Here is a 19,718-nt window from a genome sequence, read left to right on the forward strand (position 1 = left end):
GTGGCATGGACACAGTTTGTCCATCTCTAACTACTGTCTTTATGAGCCAGCAATCCTCTAGTGTTTAACATGAAGACTGGTCGATATGTCACCATATTGCTGCAAAGTGTGACCATGAAAAGAACATAATCCTAATAGTAGGAAGTGGACAGATTTCTAAATGTTCAAAATTCATTCATAAGCCTAGTGTGAGCAGGAAATCAATAAACCAGAGAGTTTGTAAAGATAATGAGTGATACATGTTTATCCATTTTCTGCTTGTAATGGTTAAAATGATTTTTTTGGGGGGAGGAGTGGTTTGATAAGAACTAGAAAGCTTAGTTTTGATGGACTTGATTTATCTAACATGCAGGAATCAGCAGGAGTTACAGAATAAAAAAATATGCCAAATCAAATTTAATGAGAATACATACAGTCATGTTAAACTGTGTACTAACTCTGTGTTACCCCTTTAAACTGATTTCTTTAACTTCTTTTTCTTTAAGACTTCATTATCAGAATTATTAAGTTGTTATATTAAATTAGACCATATCTGTTACAGAAATTCTAATTACCGAAAGCTATGTATCTCTTTGTGATTATATGTAGCAGTCCTCATTCATTTCTTACTCAGAAAAACTGTTCAGGAGTTGGAATTTGCTTAGTTTTTTACCCTATTTATGGCCTTTAATGATTCATAAATACTGTACAAATGTCACAACATAAAGATATTGAATATTTTATTTACTGTCTAATTTTCTCCTAAGAATATAGGAATTGCCTTTCCTTATACAGCATGTATATTCTAAGGAAATATATTTAATACACTTCCTATAGTTCCCCATATCCTATTTTGGTTTCTGCCACAAACTGAAAATGAAGTTATGTGTATAAAAGAAGTATAAAAATAGGTTAGAAGCATCTTGTGAAATGTAACAGGAAATCTATGGAGATATATTTTTATCTGGCATTTGCTGTAGTGGGCAAAAATGAGCATGTTGTGCCTTTCAGTTCCATTTAAGACATGTTGAATCTTGCAAAAACTTGTAATGTGTCACATTTTTAGTCATACACACACATCAATCAGATCAATATATAATATATATTGCAGTCATAACATATTTACAGACACGGATGCTAAGAATAAAGTGGAGTGAGTGGCAAAAAAATTACAAAAAGGTGCTTGCAGAAGTTAATCGTTCTGAGTTTGTAGCAATATGTTTTGGCTGTGATCATCTATACTCTGCTGAAGTGTGATTTCTCACTTATTTAATGAAAAATAGTTACATATAGTAGCAAACATATTTCACTAACACTAACAGGTCACTTCCCAATGGCAATGAATGTGTAAGTTAAGGAAAAAGGCGAAGAGATATAAATACCCATGAATAAATTTGAGGTTGTAATTACACTAATTTTTATATACTGCAGCACTGAAATTCTGGAAGCGATATCCCAATGAAATATTCATGTCAGAGTATTGTAACCTATCAAGAAAATATGTGAGATTATGCCTCTGATAAGTAGAAAGTGGACCCAGTATATAATAAGAAACTTTTTGGCCTGTGTTTTAGTATTATGGACTGGATTAGTGGAGAGCTGCAAAGCATCTTGCACATGAAAACTGAGGGAGTGACTCTCAAGTCTTCATTTCTCTCTGGTGTATGTGCATTTTTGTGCTAGGAAATAGGAGGAACAAGACAGTAATATCAATTTGCTGGAAATTAGCAAGATTCTTCAACTGCAAGAAAGGTGGGGAAGACAGTACCTCATTTAACAGAAATTTAGAGGAGATAATTTTCTGTTTTTTTTTTCCATTATTATGAATGGATGCATCTACATTAAGGACACAGAGCATGGGAATGTGTTTTGTGTATGAATTTGTCTTGAGTCTATATCTGGATTTCCACTGTTCATATTTTTCAGCACCATTGAGCATGTTGAATATTGTTTTCTCCATCATTGTCTTCAAGTTATCATGTGGTGCATTGCAGTTACAGTTGCAGTGCAGATGCAAAGCATTCCATCAGTTTGCCCCCCATGTCTGCATTGTGCATGCCAGAGATTGGCAGGTGATGAAAACTTTTTTTCTCATGAAGATGTAATATAGAGAGGCACAAAAAACTGCACTGTTGTTCCTCCCTTTTTATGCTGCATCAGGTGTACTGCAGGTAACACACACACTGAGACCGCCGTGATTATTTGACACTTAAGGACCTAATACATTGTATTTTCAATAAAAAGATTCAACATTTTGTCTCGTATGTGCCAGGTAGTTGGTTTTGCTTGTTTTAGCTTTTTTCTTGCATTGATTTGTGATTTGATTTGTTAACTGAAAAAATAGTATAAGTATCTGTCATAGAAGAGAGATCTAATTATGGAAGAAATGTTGCATCTATAAACCTTTTTGACCTCAGAAATATCTTACAAATGCACCAAAATGTTGACAATTGTGTTTGTATCTTAAAATATATGTTAGCAGGTAACCTGTTGATAGCATGCTGCATCCTTAAAGTTATAAAAGCTTCTTTTTATATATATATGAATTTGAATACCTGCTGAAGTTAACAACTTTGAGGTACTCATGGAACTGGAAAGATAAACAGAGAGATAGATGGATCAAAACAGATAGATGTATTGGTAGGTGTTTTGTTATTAATTGGTTTAGGTCAGTTTAGTGGGTTTGCTGTTTAGTCTAGCTAAGACAGTGTAACCTGAACAAGGAGGTTTGTATATCATTGGATTGATGATGATTAAGAATTTTACTGAGGTGTAAATATATTCTGCAACTAAAGCAGAATGTTTTGCTTGCTTGTCCCAGATGGCTTCCTGTAAGAAGATCATATTTAGATTGAGGAACAGACGTTACTTATTTGAGGACACTTGGGAGTCTTTTACGGATTATTTTCATAGAGTAAAAGCTGCTTTATAGAGATGCTTGACATTGCTATCCTACATTTGTGTAATTTTCTTTTAACTTTACATATGTGTAATAGATTAGAATAAATGATTAATTAAAATAAGGATGTAGTAGTCAGTGATGTAAAATAAATAAAAATTATTAATAATACAACAGTATAGGAAAAGCTGAAAAGACGGATGAATGCCAACCAAACATGTTATGTAACCAACAATAATGGGTTAATATTTTTTTGTGTGGATGACCCATTTATGAGTGATATTTTAAGGGCTGTTTTTGAAGAATATATTGGAGAGAAAACTTTACTGTTTATCAGTAGATGTGCATGTGTCTTTAGTGTTTCATTTCCTTGCTTGTTTGATCAAACATCTTGATCAAACTGATTCAAAGGAAGCAGATTCTCCCCTAGTTCTCTATTTTCTTTATGTCCACCTGTTGCATTCCAGATTAAGCTATAAACTGCCCAGAGCAGTTACATTTTTAATTTAAGACTTTTTAAAAGCCTTTTGGTGCATTATAACCTCTAATTAGCATCCAAAAAAAGTCACACACTCTTCTCTAAGAGAAATTCTGTTTAATTTAGTGAGAAAATAAGATATTTTGGCAAAAGGTTTTTACAGAAGTAAAATACAACCAAGAAAAAAGCATTTCACTCAAACATTCAGCAGGAAGACCCATTCCAGAAGAAACACTCACTAAAACAATCCATATACCAGCTTTAGTAAAACACAGTTCTTTGGTTTTAAGTTACCCACAAGAAAAGAGTAAAAGAAAAAAGAAAAAAAAAACAGATTAATAGGGGTAAAGAAAGAGAGAAGGAAAGGAGAGGAGAATAGTTACCGACAAGACTCAATGATTCACATGGTGCCAGCTGGAGAGGAAGAGGAGGGGAAGAGAAGAGACCATGTGGAGTCTCCTGTATTTGTAGAGTTCAGTTTTCCCTCCCAGGCAGGATATCCTGTCAGCACCTTCCATGCCAGAGTGAGTTGTGCTGTAGCCACTCCCAGGCTGCAGGAGTGTGGTGTGGATGGGCTACCAGGCAGGTCTGCCTTGACTGACAGCCCAGCTACAGACCTTCAGCTCTGCCCTGTGCTCTACCGTGGACCTGCAGGTCCAGGCCCAGCCCTTCCCCACATGCACACTCACAAAGTGAGTTGGTTCCTACCCATATCAATAATTCAGAGAGACTCGGATCCAAGATCTCACACTGCCTTGTAGCATAATGGTTGATACCTGGCATTTTGAAGAATGTAGATGTTCACTGAATTGTCCTTGTATGTTATATGTTGCCCTACAAATCTGGTTGGTAACTCCCTTTTATTTGGTAGTGAGTGAGGTGGTTCAAGAGAAGGAGGAGTGACCTGTTTTTTTCTTATAAAACTCCTATCCTTTTCTTCTTTCAGCTATCCATACTGCACTATTTAACCCATCACTTCATGGGCAGAAGTTATGCTTATCACTGATACCTGAGACATATGTTATTTTTTACTTTATCTGCAGTAACTGTAGGTAAGAAAAGGAAGAATGTATAAATCACTACAATTTCTCTATGATTTAAACCGAATCTGTTTCTGGGCATAGTTCACTTAAATTCTTCTTTTTCTTAGGAAATAGGTAAAAGTATTTGTTGCCAAATAGTTATTTTATGGAGTATGTTTTGACCTAAGGCAGAGAAGCATCTTTTTGCTCACTAACAAGATCCATGACAGAGGATTAGGTTACCCAAACCCTAGTCATATGCTGGTAAGCAGACATATATTTTTGTATTTTTTGAAGGTGGATACAATGCAGACTACACAGCACCCTGGCCACACTGAGGAATCATGTAAAATGAATGTATGTACCCGTAAGTGAATTATTTATGAAATGAAACTCCAACTCTAAAGGATGTTGGATCACAAATTACATGAACTCTTTTACTCTTATGTTAAGAAATTGATTCCTGGGGGCAGGGTTACTGCAGAACTAAGTGCACCTTGAAAGCAAAGGGATTAGAAAAAAATAAAATTAAAAAGCATCATAAATCATTTTTAAAAACTCTAAAACAAGAGATTCAGATTACATTTTGGATGCATTTGGAGAGATATTAAATTGAGTCAAGAGTCCAAAACAGGAAAAATAGTATGTGAGAAAGGTTTGGTAAGCAGAAATGATTGTACGTGGAGGAACAGGATCAAATACCATCTAATTTAGCAGCATGAATAGAATGAAAAACTCACCATTCCTTCTTTGTTTCACCTTTGAAAGGACTGAAATTTGATTAGATGATTGGTTCAAATTAGTAACCGGGAGATAAGTGTGAACAAGATTAAATTCTCAGTATTTGAGTCAATGAAGTATTTGTGGTTTGCTGAAAAAAATCCAAAAAACAACACTGATGATGTGCTAGAGAAAGCAAAAATATTGTGCCTGAGGACTGGAATTCTGGAAATTCAGATATAGCCTTAGTATTTGAAAATCTTCGTCCTACCTGGGGACATGAGACAGAGTGTGGGAGAAGATTTAGGGCAAGCAGTGTTGGTTCCTTCAGGTTATGCTGAGAGAAATGGCTCTGCAAGGAAATTGAGGCAGATACAGAGAAGAAACCAAAACATGCTAAATGCCTCTACCAGCAAATAGGGAAATCAATAGTAACTCCTGTGTATACACATATAACATTGGGTTGCTAAAGATAGCTGAATTCACTTGGATGAAGCAGTCTAGAGTGGAATAATTGTATCAAGGATTGTACGATTGCCAATATCAAAACCACATGTAGGGAAAAAGTCTGACTCTGCAGTCACTATTAAGCTGTATATGTCATATCAAAACAAAGACTAAAGTGCTAACAACAATTTTATATATGCATATCCCAATTTTTATATTAATTTCATATCTGTATTTGGATATTACACTGTATAGTATATCAGCTTATGATTTAGAGAAAGGAAAGGCTGAATATTTTCTTTGAAATTATTTATTTATTCATATCCTTCATCATATGGAGCAACAAAAGAGGATATTTGAAGTATTAATAATTTTTCAACAAGTTCTTTTTCTTATGAATAAAGCATAACTTCAACCCATTCAAGTTTCTGATGTAAATCTGGTATAATTGTGTGAGGAAACTACATTATATTTGTAACAAGACTGTGTATTATCAATTGCCTTCATAATATGGCTTTTCAATAGTATGAACAAAATGCTGAAAAATACTTTTTCTCTCCTGATTGTTATGTATTTGTGTTTGAATTAGCTCACTCTTTGTGTTTATCCCTTCAAAACTGATAGTCTGCCACTTTTTTCCACTTGCAGTAATTAGTTCCAAGCAGAGGAATTTATGATATAGTAGGGGCTTTGACCTCTTTATTGTACTGAGATATATTATCAAACTTCAAAGTCAGTATGCTGCTACTATATTGATTTTGTTTCCTGTGAACAAAATCAATGAGCAAAATTAAAATAAAAAAATCAATTCTTTCGTTTTTGAATTGATTCGGATTTTCTACATGTAGGTTGTTTATTTAACCTTGATTGCTAGTCTGGAACTCATTGAAAGGAGAACACATTGAGAACTTTAGTAATTCTACAGAAAAGAAAACTATAGAAATTGATAAAAATACAGAGAGAAAGAAAATTAAAGTTAAGACATGCAGGAATGACAAGGAAAAAACGCAAAAGAGATCAAGAAAAACACTGTTCTCTACTGGAATGCATTGTTTAAGAGTATCAGGGAACCTATAAATATCAGTACAACAGCTTTATCAAAAAACTCAGCATACAGATTATTTCTTTGGCATTTTCTAGCCCTTTTCTTTAATTCAATAGATGCTTAGAGAGAGCATATGAAATACCTGCTCTCCACTGACCGTATTTCAGAGCAGTTGCAAAGCTTACCTAAAGATGAGAGGGAAAAAAACCCACCAAAATATTTAACATTTAACATTTTGCAGAAATGACGACATTAGGTATATAAACATATAAGCGAAATTGTCAGCCTTTTTCTGAATATAGACATTATCCTAGAGAAAAGTTTAACATGGAACATGCAAAGGAAATGTTAAGGACCACTGGTCAGATTCTTATCTCAAATACAGCAAGTCTGTATTTCAATAAAATTTTTCTTCAACCGGGAATGTAATCAAAATTGTGTCTTCTGTGTTCATTGCAAATTCATTCTTCTGTATGTAATCTTCTGGTCAGAAGCAATTATGAAGAGAGGATCCTTAAAAATTTTTTGTGCAACTATTGTAATTTTCGTATTTCAGAGAGTTTAGCAGTCAAGCAATTTGTATGGAATAAAAGCACTTTTATATTGCCTCCTGCTACAACACCAGTGGGGAAAGGGCAGCAAAACAGTGGGAGACCAAATGAAGAGTTTTTTCTTCTGTGTCATCAACTTGCAAGACACTGTGAGCTTCAGAATTACAAGTGGTAATATAGCGTTTTTGAACTATTTCCTCTTTGTTTCCTACGGCTGCTTCATTGTTGGAGAGTATCTTTTCTAAGTTAGAACAAGGGATTGAAAGGTATTTGTAACAAATGACATTCTACTTTTTGTTTACCACTGTCCTGCGTGGATGAACCAAAAAAAAAAAAAAAAAACCAACCCACAAAAAACCAACAAAACCAACAGCTGTATGCCTCTCATCCTTCTATACTTTACAAGCTTAAGTTTGAGCTTTTAAAGCCAAGTCTGACTTGCTTACTAATATGAACAGGCCACATAAACCCAGAGATTTCTTGTATGAGTAAAAACCACTCTTCTTTTAGTATAATTTTATTTTTGTTTGTTTTTTTACATGACTACTAGAGAACAAGATGTGTCAATAGAAAACCATCAGGCAAATTGTGGTACACAATTTTTTAAGTTAGTTAAAACAGAAGTTAGGTAAATTATTGGTCTGAATATTATATCAACAGGCAACCAGTGGAAAATGGAGCTGTGTGGCGCAAGATCTCTTTTCTCTCCTAATGGTTGTACTTCTGGGGACTGTGTACTGTTGCAGTTTGCAGAGGCATTCTCAATGATGCAAACTGCAATTTTATATATAGATGGAGAAGCAAATATGGTCTTCTTAGTAGCACTCAACTTGCTAACCTGTCTGTCAAACCCACAGTAAAGGATTAAATTAAGCAAACTTCCACCACTCAGACTACATTTTAGTCTCAGGCTGAACAATAAAATTCAGTTTAAATAAACAGTTTTTGCAAAGGTTCATAAAGCATTTAGAACCTTCACTTGATTTTTCTCAGGCTTTAAAAAACCTCTGTCCCTACTCTTCCTGCAAGCTTCATTTAGGTCCATAAGCACAGAGGCTTGGATTTGCCCACTCAGCATTTAAAAAGTCTGGTGTGGCAATCCATGCTTTAACACATTACTAATTTTACTGTTTGAGAGTCATTCAATTGACTAAATTCTGCTGAGCTAGTATAGGATAGCTTTGTACTCTCAAATGCACTGGTGACATTTAAATTTCCAATATATACTTAATTATGCATTCTTACAAACTCTGCATTATCTCCCTTTTCATTGGGGAAAAAATTAAACTATTGTGCTTGCAGTCATTATATTTGACTTTTGACATTACATTTAGGGAAAACTACAATTATGTGAAGTACTGTTCTATTTTCTATACTCTTCTCAATATTTTACAAGAATCTACATTAATAGTGTAATATGTGAAGAATGCCTTAAATACTGCTTCCTAGCACCATGAACATGCCTACAGTTTCATTATTTAAAATTAAGCCATTTGTTTTTGTTAAAATGTGTTCCTGAAATATCAAGAACCCACAATCAAATTAATATACTTTATCATACCCCACTAGATTACGATTTCAGCAGTGAGTTTTCCTTTGATCTTGAGTTTCTAGAAAGGGCATCATAGCTATCTATCACAGGAAAAAATTTGTTGCCCTTTCTAATGAGGGAAAAAAAAGAAGTTTTCTTATGTTTCCTGGTGTTACCACAGAGTCTTCAGCAGTCTTTAGTGGAGAAATTCAAGAAAGGCATTTCCAAAGTTAGTTTAAAATTAATTTTCTTCCAAATCAGTTTATTTTTCACATTTAAACAGTCTCAGTTTAGCCCATTAACATGATTTTGAATAGTAATAAATGTCCACCTCCTTTTCCTTTTTACTGCTGGAAGAATGATTTACTTGTGTTATCCACCCTGTATTGAGAGAATGGTAGAAGTATAGAAGGAGTAAAGATAACTCTACCCTAAATCATTCCAGTCTCAGCTTTCACTTCTAAGAAGGGAATTAGCATGTAACCATTTACACATGCATGATTTTAACAGGTGAATTATGAGTATTGAAAAGCTAGCTGCACAGTGTCAGAATTGAGAGACTTTATGTGAAGTGGGCAGCCTTTCATTCAGCCTAAGTTGGTTTTCTAATGTTTAGGATAAAACCTTTTTTGGTGTCTCACTTCCTGAGTCTACAGAGACTTGATCTCAGAGGAATTTTAAGTGTGTTCAAGTTCCAAACATTTTTATGTTTAAGTTTAATATCAGTTAACATGGAACACATTTTGGTAGAAATGTCTCATCTCACTTGATTTGCTTTAGCATACATCTATTGGTAGAAGATGGTTTGTGTATTTTTTTACTAACCTCACAATACGATTTCTATCAAGGGGCAGAAAGCCAGGCTTGTATTAGCTGTTGAAGGGCTAGAAAGCAGGAGATTCAGTCTTCATTCCTAGATCTGCCGCTGGCACCCTTTTTTGGGGGGCTACACCTGTGAAAAGGGATAATAATTTTCATTATCTCAGTCAGAGAAAATTGTTTGATCCATTATGTTTTGTGAACTGTTTTCAAGGTATGGTGATGAGATCCATAGAAATGTCTGTAAAGCATTGTGTGATATAGTAGAAGTACTTCAATGTCTTCTGTTCCACTGAAGTTGGGAGAACTGCTTTTCAGAGAAAATCCTTTTTTGCTTAACATCTTTAAACTGCCTCCTGGCCAAATTTTTTGAAACAGATTTTAATTTTCGTCATTATGTATATGGGACAGTTTTGTATATATACTTCAGTGCACTTTTGTCAAAGAATGCTTTGGATTTAATGATGCTGCATTTAAGAAAAAAAATATTTTATAGGTTACCCTTTTTTCCCCTGAAATATCATGCTAGGCAAGCAAATGGAACTTAATATTTTATGTTGATTTTGAATACAGTCTATCTTTTTTTATACAAGCATTTCGTGACTGTGAAGAGTGAATATATTGACATTTTTAGTGGGTAAAGACTTTCAACAAATTGGAGAAAAGACAGTATGGAAGAAACTAATTCAATAGTATTGCAAAACCATTGATTATGTACTCAGGGCTGGCAGTGACACAGTGATACATGAGCTTTGGCCTGAGAAGCCTATGTTATAAAGAGAAAACTAGACAAGCTGTGGGAGACTCAGTGTTTTTCTTGTTTGCCTTCATCCTGCTTCCATCCCTCATTTTGAAATACTCCCTGTGGAGGGCATTAGAAAGTTGTGAATTAAAGCTCCAGGGAGCCTGAATGAAGCAGCTATAGGCAGTGTTGTGGAATAAAAAGGGTAGACTTCCTGATGCAATTAGTCAGGTGTTTCCTATGTGTGATGGAGTTTATAGTACAAAGAGGATGGTGAAAAGGGAACACAACAGGTACAGCTACATGTATATTTAAAATTCATGTCATGTCATGACATTATGCCATGCTCACCTTATGTTTCAGATTCTTAAAAGAATGTGAAGTTGGTCTGAGCATCTTGCAGTGATAAGGAGCTGATAATTACTGGTTACCTGTTGAGTTCAGTTTTTATCATTCATAGCTGATCAGTTTGAGTATTTTTGTGAATCTGACCATAGCTCTTGAACAGAGCTTGTGCCTGTATCAGGTACAGGCATCAGAGCATTCACAAAGAACTTGGAATGTATTTAGGGAGCTAAAACAAATAAAACCTCTTAGAGCAGTCTCTCATTTTTCTTTATTTTTCTAATGTTGATGATGTCAATTTCTGGCATTAATATTGAATAATAAAAAGGCAATTATCAGTAATAATAAAGAGTGTTTAAATTTTTAATGTCCCATTTGAAAAGTAAATTTAATTTCCAAATACAGTATTAGATTTTAAATATAACACAGTTTCATTTTGTATTGTGTTGTGGAAGACTTCTGTGCAGACTTCTGCACTTTGCTTTGAATCATTCTCACTGAAATTAGAACTGTCAGTGAGCAGCACCAGAGAGATTTTGATTGTACTCAAAGTTATTTTGAATAGGATAACTTTTGGCAAATACATACTGGTTTCATACATATTGTTGGGGTGATTTTTATACTAATTTGTTTGTAGTGCCTTTGATTGAATTTGTGGCTTCTTGCAATACATTACAAAATAAAAAAGCTTTCAAAAAATAGGGTTTACAACTACGGGATGTCAGACAGAAATGTCAGGACCTCTGATTTGCAGAAGTCATTACTCTAAGTGTTGATAGAAGATAATCCATTAGCAAGTCTTGGAAGGTTTTTGAACTGCCACTTAGTTCAATAACTTTTAGAATCCCCTTTATTTTTTTTTAAAGATTTTTACTAATATGCATGCCATAGGACATATTTCTGTCTTATTGCCTACTTGAGTAAAGGCATTTATGCCGTGAGGTACATTAATTTCAAATGAATAATCTGTTTGCTACATAGAACAGGGAGCAGTAATTGGGAATCTTGCATTGCCTTCTTGCTGATGGCACTGTCCTGCTATCCTAGGGTGAAAGAAATCACCTTAGATTTCTGTGCCTTGACTGTCTGGTGTATCAAATATATAAAAGACAGCTTACATTACAGGACATAAGGACCGCTTAAGTAAATCATATTCATGATTTGTGAGTATCAATGATAATTTGCTGATTGATGTCCTAATACAAAGTTTAGGGATACTCTTCATCTGCACATGTACAGTACTTTTATATGTTGAAGTTAAAAAATTAGAATCTTGAGGTCTGGCATAATCATTTCAGCTTTGCCAGTTTCAGAATGCTGATTGTTTCCTCCTATTAATATGATGAAAAAAAAAAAAGGCAGAGAATTGTTCTTTAAAATGTAACAATTTAATTTTTTCTATAATTTATTGTAACTATTCAAAAGTTTTTCTGTTAAAGTGCACTATTTACTGACTGTGATGAGTTTCTATTATGCTGGCCATGTTGAACTGCACCTGGAGAGACTTATAATAACTATTACAGTATATGTAGGAAATAGAGCTGAAACTTCAAAAATGCTCACTATTACTTACTCCAGTGATTAACTCTTTAAGAAAATGTGACCCTTAAGTGTCACTACTAGACAGATGTACAGATGGTAATCACATCTTGCAATAACCAGTGTGAATTCAGTCAGGCATCAGGTGGGAAGATCTGGACATCTGTATCATCTCTATGGCTTGTGCATCTGTCTCTCAGGGCCTGTATAGCTGCATCAGCTGCTTCCCTACATGCTATAACCAGGAAAGAAAAGGCAATTGGAATTCTTGTCCCCAGACATGGATAGCAATGGCTGGAACCTGATGCAGAGTTTGTAACTCACTATGTGCATTTCATGGATTTTGCACATCAGCAGACTTTATGTTGCACATATCTAATACATCAGTGTACATATTCAAATTTTTATAATACTTCTGGCATATCTTTTTTTTTTTTATTAGTGAATAATGTTACCTGAAGAAGTACTACTATATATAAAAAAAGAAGCTCAAATTATCACTAGATCTTTTGATACTCAGTTCTGCAATCCATTGAAATTCTGCTGCAGGGATTTGTACTTTGTGTAGCTGGAATGGCTGCCAATCATTCTTCCCTCATCTATTATCTTATTCAAATTAATACCAGTAAGCTTGAAAAATCATAAGTAGCTTTAGCCCGCCTGTAATCTACTTTTAATAGGAGGAATGGAATACAGTCCATATGGTAACCTGGATGATCTATCTTGAATTATTTCTGGGATAATATCAAATATGTACCTGAGTTTTGGTTACATACCCAATCCCAAATTATTTTCATTAAAAATTAAAATCTCCTTTAAATACACTTAGCCTGAGGCCATCTGTTGATTTCATAAATCCTAGAGCCTCAGTTCTTATACTGGATAAACCTCTCCTACACCATCTTGGAGGTCATAACATCGGAGGGGGCAGTTGTGAGGTGAACTTGGAGTGCTGCATGGTGGAGTGAGAGGGTGGACAGCATTTGACTTTTAAAAGCTGCCTTCTGACTCATGAAAGTAAAAGGGAAACGTGTGTCAGTGACTTCAGCAGGCTTTGAATCAGGTCTCAGTGTGGTAAATTATCAAATTGTCTGATGTTAAGCATGCCTAGATGAGGATAAACAGTGTGCTACTTCTTATTAAAGAGTTTTCTAAGTAATGGTATCAACCTGTAATAGAATAAAAAACTACTTTGTAATTTTACTAAGTGATGTATTTGAATAATTGAAAGAGTAGATTTCACAGAGACAGAAAAATGGTATGTTTTTTTTTATGTAATATTAATTGAAACCGCTAGGGATTTCAGACTTGAATTTGAAACAATAGTCCTATGTTCCTTTTTCCGAACTAGTCATTAAGAAGAATACACAGTAGAGAAATCATAATTTTGACTTCCCTTTATAATTATGGGTCCATATCTGTATTACGCTGTCAAGAGACTACTATGGCTGCTTAAAAAGAAGCCTTGCTTCAGCAATGAAAAAGCAGCATGTCATTCATTAAAGCTAACAGCAAGCATGCAAATCCTAAAATGATTTATCACCAGGGCAGTGGTGGGGCACTTCTAAAACACAGGGTTCCAATCAAGCTATGTGCAGTCTACGGTGATACAAGAGAGTACTTTTCTGATTGTCAGAGGGTGTCAGAGAGTAGTTTGCTTCTGCATTTCAATGGCAATATGAAGTGCTGTGAAAATACTGAGTCTTAATATATATAAAAGTTCCTCATATTTTTTTTTTTTTTCATGTAGACGCCAGGCAGTTTACAATACAAGAAGAAATAACATTTCCTTAAACTGTTTTAAAGTTGGTGGATTTCCCAAAGATATTGGTACCTGTTACTATAAGCTGTTGCTGTGACTGTTGTTTATTATGGTGTAACAATAGCATCACATTCCTTAGAGTAATATGTGAGATTTGGAGAGCATAATGGACTTCCAGGGCCTTTGAGAAACACAATTATTTTTTTGCTGATTTTGTATTAAATAAGTACCAGCCTGTGTTTGTGTGTTAATATATGCATACCATTTGGAACGCACTTAGTGACATTATGTAATTCACAGATGTTTTATTATTCATAGTACTATGCATTCATAGCTCTCTGTAGTCACTGTTGTGCAAAATCTAATGAGGGGGAGTCTGTTTGTCTTTTACTGGTCCTTTAGTCTTGTCAACTCTCATTCACTCAATTCACGAACAGAGGGATGTGGTGCCCTTTACTGGTTTTTGACTGATGGAGTGGAAAGGGATAAAAATATTGATTTCTCATAATTTGTCCATAATTATTTCCTGTTGAAAAAATACAGGGTGGGACAAAAGAAAAAACAAGATCTTATCATTCCACTGAATTTGGACTGTGCTGTACTTTATCCCTTTGAGAGAGGATGGTTAGTCCAAGTATTAAATAAGGATTTTATGCACACTTTTAATAGGCATAAATGAAATCTCACTGTTGCACATAGGAACAAAAAAAGAAAAAAAAAAAGAAAAAGCTCCTCTGTTTCTGTTGTTGTTGTTGTTTTAAATCATATTAGAAATGCTTTCTCCAGCTGTTTTCCCAGTTCACTCTCCTTGATTTCATCATCTGATCAGCACCAGACCACTAGCTGATGAAAGAGAAAGTCGGTATTACTGATTGCAGTGGCATTTATCATTTTCTATTAATATAAAACCCACAGTGTCTCAGTGCTGTAGTTCTACTGAGGAAATAATAAATCATAGGACTTAAGTGATGTACAAAAATTCTCATTGGAATCAGAATTTTTATTCAGAATTCTGATACCCTTTTTAAAAAAAATCTGTTCTTTTTTTGTTTTGTTTTCTTAGGGGTTATCTTTCTGTGACTGCTGCATTCTTCATCACACATTTTTGAACCTGCTTTTATCTTCATCCATCCTTGGTTTGATTTTTTTGGACTATATAACTATAAACTTTTTAATCTTTTTTTTCCCCTCTTACCATATTTATAATTATTTTATTGCATGTTATATTATTGTCATGAAATGTAATAATTCACTTGGTAAAAAGGTTCTTCTCACTTAAAAATTCAGTTCTTTAGGTTTAGCTTGTGGGTTTTTTACATACCTTTATAAGTTTTTGGAATAGCAGTTTTTCCTTTGTTTTCCTGTTTATCCATGGACAAGTATTCTTCCTGTGAAAGTTTTGGTGAAAATTGAATCTCCCTGAGTTTAAGTTCCCTATTCCTCTGTCATTTCTGACTCCCTGACTTTGTGGAAAAGAAAGACATAGTCCTGTGTAGCTTAACGTATCCCTGACTTATTGCAGGAAAAAACAAAGCAGTTTGCAATGTTCTACCTTTATTTCTTGGGCTACTGCCTTTGCAGAGTCTGGATTAGGAAAGTATAAACATTGAATAATGAATTTGACAGTTTTATAAATGCAGTACTTTTCCACTTTAAGTGCTTTTGATTTATTTAATATTCAGTCATTTACTTTGAAGTTCTGTTCATATATATACTATTGCAGTATATACACATGTAAAGTCCTTTAGGGGAAATCATAAACTTCAGTCAAAACACTGAGAGTGTTGACAAACCCAAGGAACACAAAGACTAATGTAAAATCTGAGGCAGATATGGAAAAGTTGAGCTTTCTGTCACACTTAAGGGAGTTCTAGTGTAAGAAGCTATTAGGAAAGTGGTTTTGGTTTGGTTTTTTTGCTTGTTTAGTTGTTTTGTTTGTTTTTTTTTTACTTGCTTATATCCAGCTAATTTTATTAATGTGAAGTATGCTCCTGGGAACAACCTTCCCTCTGTGCTAACATTCTGGGTTCCCATGCCTAGGTCAGTGATTCACAAGCTGCAATGCTGGATGAGGCTATAATATTCCAACTTGCTTTTCAGAGCTGTGTCGTCTTTGTAATATTTTCTACTATGACTTCAATTGTTGGGTAGTCCAATAACCCACTTTGAAGTCTAGCAGTGTCCATGCTTAAAATTTTTAGGAAGATCCTGCTTTCTTGCTGAACAGAATGGGCAGAAAACATAAACCATGCACTATTTGTTTCACTTTAACTTGCAAAATATATGGAATGTTGAACAAATGATATTTTGGCAAAATAGCTTGCATAAAGTCCCCAAAATGGTGAAAAAGGCCTCCTTTGGAGCCCCAGTGTATATCTCAGAACTCATCCTGCAAGCAGGCAATGCAATTCATTCTAATTATGTGCTCTGCTTCAGTTGTTTAATTTGGTGATGATTAATGGATAAAAGTTTTTAATGGTTTTATAAATCAATTTGGGGAGCTTCAGAAAATATTTGGTTAACTCCTATTATACACTGATTGGAATATGGCAAAAGAGGTATCTGTTCTTTGAGGACAGTGGCATTTTCTAGCCTTTTAGGTCATTTTCTATCATGTCTGAGTAGGAAACTGAATGGATGTTGCTAATCTCACTCAGACAGATTGATACCATCTTCACACTGTACAAGGGCATCAAGAAGATTTCCAGTCATGGAGATCACATTATCATACACGACAGCAACACAGGAGTTAGATTGTGTCTCTGGTTCTTTGTCTGCATGATAGCACTTTCCAGATTTAGGTCTGATGAATATAAATGGACAAGAATATGTATTCTACACAATATCTAAGGAAAAATGCCCAGGACAAACTAGCTTCTATTTGGTTTTATGTGAAAGAAAATATAAAACCAGTAGTTAGTGTCTTCCTGTGTTTGTCCCCCTAGAGTTTATTCTTCATCCGCTAAGCTTGCCTATTAGAGACAGTTTTGGATTTTTCTGTTTCAGATTTTTCCCTTTATATATGTAGAGAACACTACAATGAAGGAATACAAAGAGGATGGATGAGACAGCTGATATCTTGAGACAGGGCTGCTCACTGTAATGTCAAAAGAAGATAGGTGGAGAAAAATACAAATAATGAACAAAGCCCAACACATAGTTCTCTAAAAGAGATCATTTTTGTCTTCTTTTAAATATATTCCAATTACAGAATCACAGAATGACAGAATAGTTAAGGTTAGAAGGGACCTGGAGATCACAGTGCCACCTAGAGCAGCTAACACAGGAATGTGTATGGGTATAATTTGAATGTCTCTACTGCAAGAGACTCCATCCTGGGCAGCCTGTGCCAATGCTCAGTGACCTCAGTGGCAATGCTTCTCATCCTGTCACTGGGCACCACTGAATAGAGTCCATCACCATCCTCTTGACACTTGCCTTTGAGATACTTTTACATATTGATGAGGTCCCCTCCCAGTCTTCTCTTCTGTAGACTAAACAGGCCTAGCTTCTGCAGTCTCTCCTCATAAGAGAGATGCTCCAGATAATATGACCTCACTAGGACCAAGTAGAAGGGGAAGATCAACTCCCTTGACCTGTGGGCAATGCTCTTCCTAATGCACCCCAGGATACCATTGGCCCTCCTGGCGACAGGGTCACACTGCTGGCTCATGGTCAACTTATCATCCACCAAGACTCCCAGGTGCTGCTGTCTAGTAGGTCAGCCCCCAACCTGTACTGATATATGGGGTTATTCCTCCCCAGGTGCAGTACTCTACACTTGCCTTTGTTGAATTTCATTAGGTTTCTCTCCACCCAGTTTCTCAGCCTATCAAGGTGCTGCTGAACAGCAGCACAGTCTTTAGGTGTATCAACCACTCCCTGCCATTTTGTATCATCAGCCAACTTGCTTAGGGTTCATTCTATCCTGTCGTCCTGGTCCTTGGTAAACAAGTTGAATAAGACTGGAGCCAATATTGATCCCTGGAGAACACCAGTGATTACAGGCCTCTGACTGGATTCTACTCCACTAATCATGACCCTCTGAGCTCTACCATTCAGGCAATTGTCAGGCTTGAATTCAGCACAAAATAATAATACATCTGAAGTGGAGGATGCTGAAAGAAATGCAGCTGATTTGAAATAAAAAATTACATCCTTCACATAAATATGCCATTTACCTCCATGCTTGAGAGAAAAAGCTGGAAAGACCCTCTTCTCTGGCAAAAAAAAACAAACAAACAAAAAACAAACAAAAAAAAAAAACAACTAATCAAACAAAATGAAGACTTAAAAACAAGCATGAAAAATGAAGTTAGAAAAAGTGAGTTTTTTATGTCACCATAGAAACTTGGCACAGTTTAATTTTATTCATTTTTATATAACATCATTTTTAATATGTGTAAATTAAAAATCTACGACAATAAATGTCCTGAAGTGAGCGCAAAGCTAGAATTCATTGACTGCTGTTGATGCTGTACTTTGCAGGATGACAGTTTTGTTGTACTTTTAATTAAGGTGGTGGGAAGAAGCAACAAGACTTAAGTAAAATGATTATGAGATTGTTACATTTTGGTATAATTTATTTATCCTGACATAGAAACAGAAATTTTAAGCAATGTCTTTGTTTAGGGAGATGCTTGGGGATATAAAATCAGTATAAACATAGATATGAGTATAGGGAAAGAGCAGAAAGGAACTAAGGAGAACTTGGTTTACATAAACTAGGTGCAGAAAATTAAAACTCATGGATGCATACTCTGCAAATGTTTCAAACTTAATTCTGTCAGTGTTATGTTTGTCTGTGACTTCTACCTATAAGACAAAGTAGCTGTTCTAATTGTTATGTATAACTTTTAGTTTTTCCAACCTTTTAGTTTCAAAAGCACTGATATTTGTACTTTAGGGGGGAAAAAGTACTTTAAAAGAAATGGTAAGCAGAATACTTTCTTAGCCCTTACAATGAAACATTCCCTGTTCATTGCCTGTATGACAGCTCTGGCAACATTATAAATCTTTTTAACCTTCTTCTTTCAGTTTAGTTATACTTGTGAGGATATATGTTGAGGGCGTCGTAAGCATAAAGAAAACAAAGATTCTAAGCTATAAAATAAGTATGACAACTAGCATTTTTGATCTGTATGGATTTGGAAAGGATTTATACTGTTAATCAAATGGTAATCCATTTGTGCCTCTCTGCTGTTTAAGAAATTCACCTATGTTTTCTTCTCAGTGCCAGGATTGTTCCGTTCTGTCTCTCAGCTTTAAAGTTGCACGGTTTAGTTGGATGTTTAAGAAATTCAGGATATTGTCTCTTTTGGCAAATATAGCAAAGTATTTGGCAATTAGATTTATGTACTAGTGTAGTGATACAGAATAATTTCAGTCTCATCACTTTCATTATGGACCAGCAGGGACAGCTGTGGAAATAGTATATAAGCTCTTGGCAGCCAGGAGAAGGCAGTTCTTCCACCACCCTTTCTATGTATTTAACTGCAGACATACTAGTTAGCTTGTAAGGATGCCTAAGTTATCCTTCAGCTCATCCTTATCACTTGTTGCTGGACTTGAAGAAATAAGAAATTTTTTGGGATGTGGGAGGTAAAGAAGTCTTAAAATAGGTACAGCAGGAACAAAGTGAAACAGAAATTGAAGGGAAGAAGGAAACTCCTCTGCACTCCCCATTGTGAAGCAAAGAAACAAATGGATAAATAAACAAGTTAATAAATGTGTATAATGCCACACACACACACAAAAAAAAAAAAAAAAAAAAAAAAGGTATTTTCCTTGTATAGTATTTAAATGACTTTGCAAAAGAAAAAGAAGTCTCATTCCTGGT

At 35.0% G+C, this 19,718-nt stretch overlaps 1 protein-coding gene across 4 annotated transcripts in view; it reads left to right on the plus strand.

Annotated features, from left to right (window-relative positions):
• The window catches only part of PCDH7 (protocadherin 7), a 271,416-nt gene that overhangs the window by 47,783 nt on the left and 203,915 nt on the right, over nt 1-19,718 (plus strand). The window contains exons 2-3 of one of the 4 annotated variants that reach the window (XM_027887585.1): nt 4,676-4,735; nt 6,707-6,787. The exons of the other annotated variants lie outside the window; for them this stretch is intronic. Of the exons in view, the coding sequence (XP_027743386.1) occupies nt 4,676-4,735; nt 6,707-6,727 (81 nt within the window). The 3' untranslated portion in view covers nt 6,728-6,787. Of the gene's footprint in view, nt 1-4,675; nt 4,736-6,706; nt 6,788-19,718 lie in introns of those variants that run through there. 4 annotated transcript variants of the gene reach the window in all.

The sequence above is a fragment of the Empidonax traillii genome, unplaced genomic scaffold (genome assembly GCF_003031625.1).
Source record: "Empidonax traillii isolate 1590-97213 ecotype Southwest subspecies unplaced genomic scaffold, ASM303162v1 scaffold216:size1596308, whole genome shotgun sequence".
NCBI lineage: Eukaryota > Metazoa > Chordata > Aves > Passeriformes > Tyrannidae > Empidonax > Empidonax traillii.